The sequence below is a fragment of the Etheostoma spectabile genome, chromosome 19, assembly GCF_008692095.1.
Source record: "Etheostoma spectabile isolate EspeVRDwgs_2016 chromosome 19, UIUC_Espe_1.0, whole genome shotgun sequence".
In the NCBI taxonomy this organism is placed as follows: Eukaryota; Metazoa; Chordata; class Actinopteri; order Perciformes; family Percidae; genus Etheostoma; species Etheostoma spectabile.
Window position 1 is genome coordinate 17271536 of NC_045751.1, and position 6875 is coordinate 17278410.

A 6875-nucleotide genomic window follows, 5' to 3' on the forward strand; every position below is an offset into this window, starting at 1 on the left:
CTTTACACAAAATCATTAAAACAGATAAAACACAAGTACAAACAGTTAAAAGTCATAAGCATTAAAAAAACGAGTTGCGGCTTTACAGTGCGCATGTGCAAGACATTTTTCGTATTTAACGGACAGAGATCTGAGAGTGACATTGAGCTTCTCATCCAACTCCTTTCAAAGAAGCATAAACAAGAAAAACAAAAAAGCTGAAAAACTTAAAAAGCAAAGAAGAATACAGAAAATCAAGCTGTAAAAAGGGGGAATCAACACAAAGTAGCAGTCACCAGTATTTACTTCTCTTGTCTCGCAATAACTTGTCAGAAAAAAGGTGGACACATTTCAGAATGATGGTAGGGCATTTTCTTATTTGCACAAAGCAGGGAATCTACTCAGGTCCAAATAAGATGAAAGGAAAGACAAAAGAAGACAAGAGCTAGACTATCGAAAAGCCTTTGAGTAGAATGCATAAAACATCTCTATAGAATTGGGCATTAAGGGAGAGCCGTTGACACAGAAAACAGAAACAAATGAGGGCAATGATGGAGGAAGAGTGAGGTCGGAAGTTATGAGTACTACAGAGGTGATTCATGGGTAACTGCACTCAGAGCTGGGATGAGAGTGGCACGCTACACACAGGCTGAGTCAGTATTCTCATGTGCATGTCCAAATCCTCACTTTTCAACTGCTCTATACTTCCCTCCATCCCATAGAAGCTTTGTGACTCATTGACCACTTGCGGTGCCAGTAGTTTAACTACTGTAGCTCATAAGCTAACCTCTATCAAGCTAGCAAGCTGGGAACATGCTAGCACTAGTCAGTCACAATAGCCCTCTAGCTAATTTGTTAAAGGTCAGTTAGCAAGAAAGCTAACATGTTGTTTATTGACAGGACCCTAAGCATGCCCGGTTTATTCAAGAGAGGAAGGATGGTAATGATGTAAGAATAATAATAATTGATAGCTGACAGTTTTGGTCAACATTTAAACACCTATTTTTGTAGTTTTGTCCAACATTTGTATCAGTTTTAGTAAAATTGGGCTCATTCAGGTAGTTTAACCAGATGATCTAAACCCTTTCATTTATAGTATAAGCAAAAAATACAGATTCACAAAACAATATTTCCCTTTCCCTTTAGTCAGTATTGCGTTGTGCTTTAATGAGCAGCAGCAGTACATGCATGTGCCCTCGGTGTGTACCCAGAAGAACAACTACAGGTCGATGAAAAGAGTTAGCCGGAGTTTTGGACCCTGAGAATATATGGAGGCTGCAGAAAGAGGGAGGAGGTGGAAAATAAGAGTGAGGTAGATGGGGGGAAGGAGCAATTTGGCTCCATGCTGCAGTAATGCAGGTGCTTCCAACAAGGTGAAACACAAGACAGGATGCTTGTGAAGCTGTCCTGAGTGGTGTGTATGGAAGGGAAGGGAAGTGTGAATGTGACATGACAAAACGTATGGTGCAAATAGGGAAGCGAGTGGTGTAAAAGTATAATGTGATTGTGACAAACTTCCCATACTTATTAGCTAAATTAATAACTAATAAAATCATAATTTAAAGGTTGGTAAGGGCTAACCACATAATTCTACATTCCTCTCGCTCTTAACAATTGGTCCAAATGGTGAATCAGCACTTAAGATGACCAGTTTATCACACAGCTCACCTGGAGCCACAACCACAAGAGGCTTTATACTGTACACCTTTTCCCACTATGCATTAGTACTTCCCAAGACCTGTAAACTGACTTTAATCTGCAATATCGGTGGAGTTCTCCCTTTAATTTAGCAGCGGACAGATAAACTTGAGAGAATGAATGCATGCATTTATTCTGCTCATTCACATAGAAAGTGAAGCTTCATTGTTAACTTTTTCGACCATGGTAAGAAACTCCTGTCCCCTCCCTTTTAATGTGGAACTTAACCCTTTCTGTATATGGGATAGAAGCTTTTAGCTGCTGAAATAGCTATTGTATCCTATAACCTGGCGCCAGGGCAACCAGCGCTGTCACGCTGGCTTTCAGTTAGGACTGCTAGACCATGGAAAAAAATCATAATCATGATTCTTTTGGACAATATTGTAATCATGATTATTGAACACGATTACTCATTGACACCTTGAACTGTGAAATGTTCATACATATTTTGCCCATTTGAACTTTTTTTTCCCTCCTCATAGCAAACACAAGAAAATGCAAAAATAATAGTTTTTTTGAATACTCTGTTTTTGTAAACGTTAGGAACTGAAATCATAAGCACAACATTTGATTAATTGCACAGCCCTACGTACTTTCAGTTGCCCTCCAATTTCCTGGTAGTGGTGTTAGGCACTCTCTGCATCCCTGGCTGCACTGACAGGCTGGCAGGCTGTCATGCTGGCTGCTAATGGCCTTGAGGCTTTCAAACTATAGGTGCTAGGAAGCAGCCAAACACACAGATTTGAACTGGAAACTGCCCAAAAGTTTTGTTCCAAAGCCCATCAAGCACGGAACAACGGGTTACAGGTTCACTACTGACAGCCATTGCTCAAATTCAACGCATCACTTCCATTGATTGTGTTTTACCGATAATTACGTCACAATAACTCTCAGATTTGGACTACTTGACTTGTAACTGTGGATCATTGTAGGAGTCACTTTGTGGGATTTTACTCCTAAACCTCGGACACTGTCAAATTTTAGAAACAATCAACTACAATTTTCTTTTTTGCTTTACACATATCATTTGAGAAATGAACTTAATAATCAACTAAATCCACTTAATATAGACTGTGCAAATGAAGAGCCGATACAATATTTTTGAGGTAATACATAAATGTATTTCAAATACTGATTAAATTTGTAGTATTCTTGGCACACAGCAGGAGACAGATGGACTACTGAATGGTAATGTAGTTACCACAAGGAAGCTGGGGAGTCTTTTTGTAAGGCCGCAATGATCGGTTAGCTGCGTTGAGACAAATTGAAGAAAAAGTACAACATCCAAACAAACAGATGGAATCACGAGCACTGGTACCAAACGCTCAGATACAATCCAGTACTTTTTAATGCAAGCATGTTTTACTAGAAAGCGGAAATAAACAGAGTCCCACTGATTCAGCTGTCAAATAAGCTAAGAGCAACATAAAGCTAGAGTCAAATTCCATACATGTGTTCACACTTACTTGGCCATTAAAGCAGATGCTGTGTCTCCATAAAGCCAAAATAAAAAGACGGCACTGTCACACCGCTGCACGTGCTTTTGTTGTACTAAGTCGAAGGCTTCATGTCGAGTTACATACAATGAAAAGGGTCCCCTCCTAGGTGGACAGTCAATCCATCAACACATTCTGGAAACTAAACATTTTCATCTATCTAGAGACATCCTGACAGTCAGCCCGCTTCCCACTACAAAGCACAGAGCTAGACAAGCTGAAAGAGGCTATTATGTGAAACCCGAGCAATCCTCTTTCTCTGCTGCGTCTCTTTCACGCTCGGACTACCAATCCCCTCTAGTTCTGCCAGACGAGAGAGAGACACAGTGGGTCACCGAGCTCACCCGCTTGTCCTCGCAGTGCAAATGCTCACTCACCATGAACGCTGCCGTTTCTTACATGCGGCCAGTCCTCCGGTGGGGGTTTATTTCCAAAACCTTAGCCTAGTGTCATTGCCGCTCCTGGGGGATCACTCCTGGCAACAAGACACCCAGGAGCAGGAAGACAAGGAGGAGGAGCAGATCAAAAAGGAGGGCAGAAGGACAGTCAAGCTGCCAACGGAGGGACACACCCCATCTTGGAAACGATGCAGCAGCAGCATGATACCCCTCTTTTTTCCTCCCCCGCTCTCTCGCTCTCTCTCTCTCTCTCTCTGAGCAATGACGCTACACTGTACGGCTCTGCATCAGGTCTGTTGCTGCTGCTGTGCGTGTGTGTCAGCAAATCAGCACCGACCGTATGTTATTAGTCACCATCGCTGCACTGAAAGGAGCTCTGCGCTCTGCTGTGCCCTGGCAGCCATTCTACTCAATCCCGGAGTAATGGATCAGGTTTCAGCCAATCAGCCTTCTGCTCCTTTAATCCGTTCAGGACTAAACGAGTATAGCTAAAGTGGTGATATAAGTTACACATCTTGTGCTCTGGGAGAATGTTTCCCCTGGTTTCCTGCTTATTAAATTATGCCTACCAACGCAGCAATCAGACTTGTAGGAGATGAACAGCTTTCCCTAGAAGCATTACAAGTTTTTACTCATTCAGCAGCAGCCCAATTTATGCAAAACTATCAGTAATGGTTAGCAAAATCCTGTATTCATTTATGTCTGGAATGGGTTTAAATGACTTTCCATTAAAATGAAACGTCTCATATTATGCTCATCTTCGAGTTCATTCTTTTGGGCTTATACTAGAACACGTTTACATGCTTTAATGTTCTTTCTAAATATACCCGTATTCACCTTATGTCTGAAACGCTTTGTTTTAGCCCCTGTCTCTTCAAGCCTCTCTCCCAAAAAGCCCAGTCGGCTCTGATTGGTCCGCGTTTCTAGGTCTTCTGCATCTGCACTCTAGGAGTCTTTGCACTGCACTTGCAGCCTGGAAAATACTGTAATGGCACTATAGCGGCATTTTTTTTTTTGATAATTGATTTCTGTTGATAGGCCTACTTTCTCCTTCAAGACATTGTACCGCATGTGCAGGGTCTGAAATTAACACTAACTTCTGTTTAGTGATAGCTAGCGTTAAGTGGCGAATTTTGGGTGCCAGCCTTCCAAAAGAAAGCACAATGAAATAAAATTTTAACCAATCATTAACCGTTGAACGATAAGTCTCAGTTCACCTGTCCGGGAGGCTGTAACACACTTTCTGCACTTGTACCGGTGTTGATATTTTGTGCATTGTCAGACACATGCAGCCACTTTCCTGAATCTGTTTGCAGGACTGACACAAATCTACAACGGCTCGCAGCGTGTATGTCTGAGTCTGTCTCCAGCGCCTCCACCCAAGCTGTGTGTCTGCTTGGTATACTCTGGGACGGAAGATTTAGCTCGCCGGTCCTCATCAATATAGTTTCATTTGTCACATAGTTCTCCACAAGCAGAAAAAAAACAACTTAAAACACAACTTGCTGGTTAATTAGCAGTTTAGAAATAGATTGTATAGCTTATTTTCATTTTTATCATGCAAAAAACATTCTCTAAATCACTTCTTTCTTCTTCTTTCTTTTAGCAGGCAACAATTCATTGTGACCAGACATTGTATTGATGCCTTATGATTTACTCAAGTCCCCAGACTTAAGAGGTGTAAAGTAAAATGTAAAACTTAATTCACAGTGTTCTCAGAGGGGAAATGTTGCAGGTGGAAATTTGGCTGGAACAGTGTGTCTCATAGCAACTGAACAATGGCAAATAAAGACACACACACACACAGAGAGAGAGAGAGAGAGAGAGAGAGAGAGAGAGAGAGAGAGAGAGAGAGAGAGAGAGAGAAGCAGCCCCAGTGGCAAGACAAAGGCTTGAAAACCTAGCCTTGTTAACCGATTCCTAAGGTTCAATATAGGGTTACAACCACAGATGAGATGGACTTCAGCTACAACGTACATGAGGAGGTGGGGGAGGGGGGGGGGGTGAGCAAATGTGTGTACCAGCAATTTTGTAGGAGACAGCATGTCAATCCTAGGGTTCTAATTTCTGACTTATACAAAAAGATAGTCAACATAAGCTATTTAAAGCCAAAGGGCTGATATGTAAAGTGTAGGAACTGCACATTAACAGGCCTTTCAACCAGGTTTCAACAGCACAAAGAGCAGAGAAGAGATAATTTCCATGTGTTACACACAGGGTAAATGCGAGCACAGGCTCTAATTACAGTGCACCATTGCTCTAGGTTTATTTTTATTATCTGTATTTATATTTTTTCATTACGAGTTCTTACTTTTTCAATATTATGGTTACACTTCAATATCATTTATGTATATTATGGTCACTTACTTTTGCTATATTATTTAATTACATATTATTCAAATTTAATTTCACAGCGCTTACTTATTTATATTGCAATTTTTTTGTACTATGGCCACCTCACTTTACTTTGCAAATAATAATAATAATAATAATAATAATAATAATAATACATTTTATTTAACAGCGCCATTCTAACACTCAAGGACGCTTTACAGACAATAAAAGACAGATACAGGGAACATACCAAGGTAAGTAGTAATAACAAAACAATAACAAAAAACAAAACACAAAAACAACAAAACAAACAAACAAAAAACAAAACAAAACAGGAACAGTGTATTTACATAAGCGAGCTGGAACAGATGGGTTTTTAGTCTAGTTTTGAACAGAGGGAGAGGTTGATGTTCGGAGGTCGGGTGGGAGTGAGTATTCCAGAGCTGGGGAGCGAGGGGCTGAAGGCTCTGGTCCCCATGGTGATGAGTCGAGCATGGGGGACAGTGAGGTGGATAGAGGAGGAAGATCTGAGGGAGCGGGAGGGGACGGCAATGTGTAGGAGTTCTGATAGATATGGAGGGCAAGGTTAGGATGGCTTTGAAAGTTATGGAGAAGGCATTTTTTTTTTCAATTGTATTCTGAATTGAACCGGGAGCCAATGGAGCTGCTGAAGAACCAGGGTTATATGATGAAATGAGGGGGTTCTGGTGATGACACCTTTTATATAATGCCACTTTACATTCATTCAGGAATTTTTGCACATTGTCTGTTGGCTTTTTACTGTGGAAACCTGCTGCTGTAACAAGTGGATTTCCCCATTGTGGAATGAATAAAGTATTATCTATCTATCTATCTATCTATCTATCTATCTATGACCTGCTACTGTGTTCATTGACCTGATATGTGCCGGGTCTTGGCTCCAGGCCTAGAGACACTCATGACTTTTTCCAAGACAAGCCCGGGCCCTGTG

At 41.1% G+C, this 6875-nt stretch overlaps 1 protein-coding gene across 3 annotated transcripts in view; it reads right to left on the bottom strand.

Moving 5' to 3' along the window:
- tbc1d14 (TBC1 domain family, member 14) overlaps positions 1-6875 on the bottom strand; it is a 55923-nt gene that overhangs the window by 11506 nt on the left and 37542 nt on the right. Inside the window, exon 1 of one of the 3 annotated variants that reach the window (XM_032544428.1) lies at positions 3551-3933. The exons of the other annotated variants lie outside the window; for them this stretch is intronic. Coding sequence (XP_032400319.1) covers positions 3551-3553 — 3 coding nt within the window. The 5' untranslated portion in view covers positions 3554-3933. Of the gene's footprint in view, positions 1-3550; positions 3934-6875 lie in introns of those variants that run through there. 3 annotated transcript variants of the gene reach the window in all.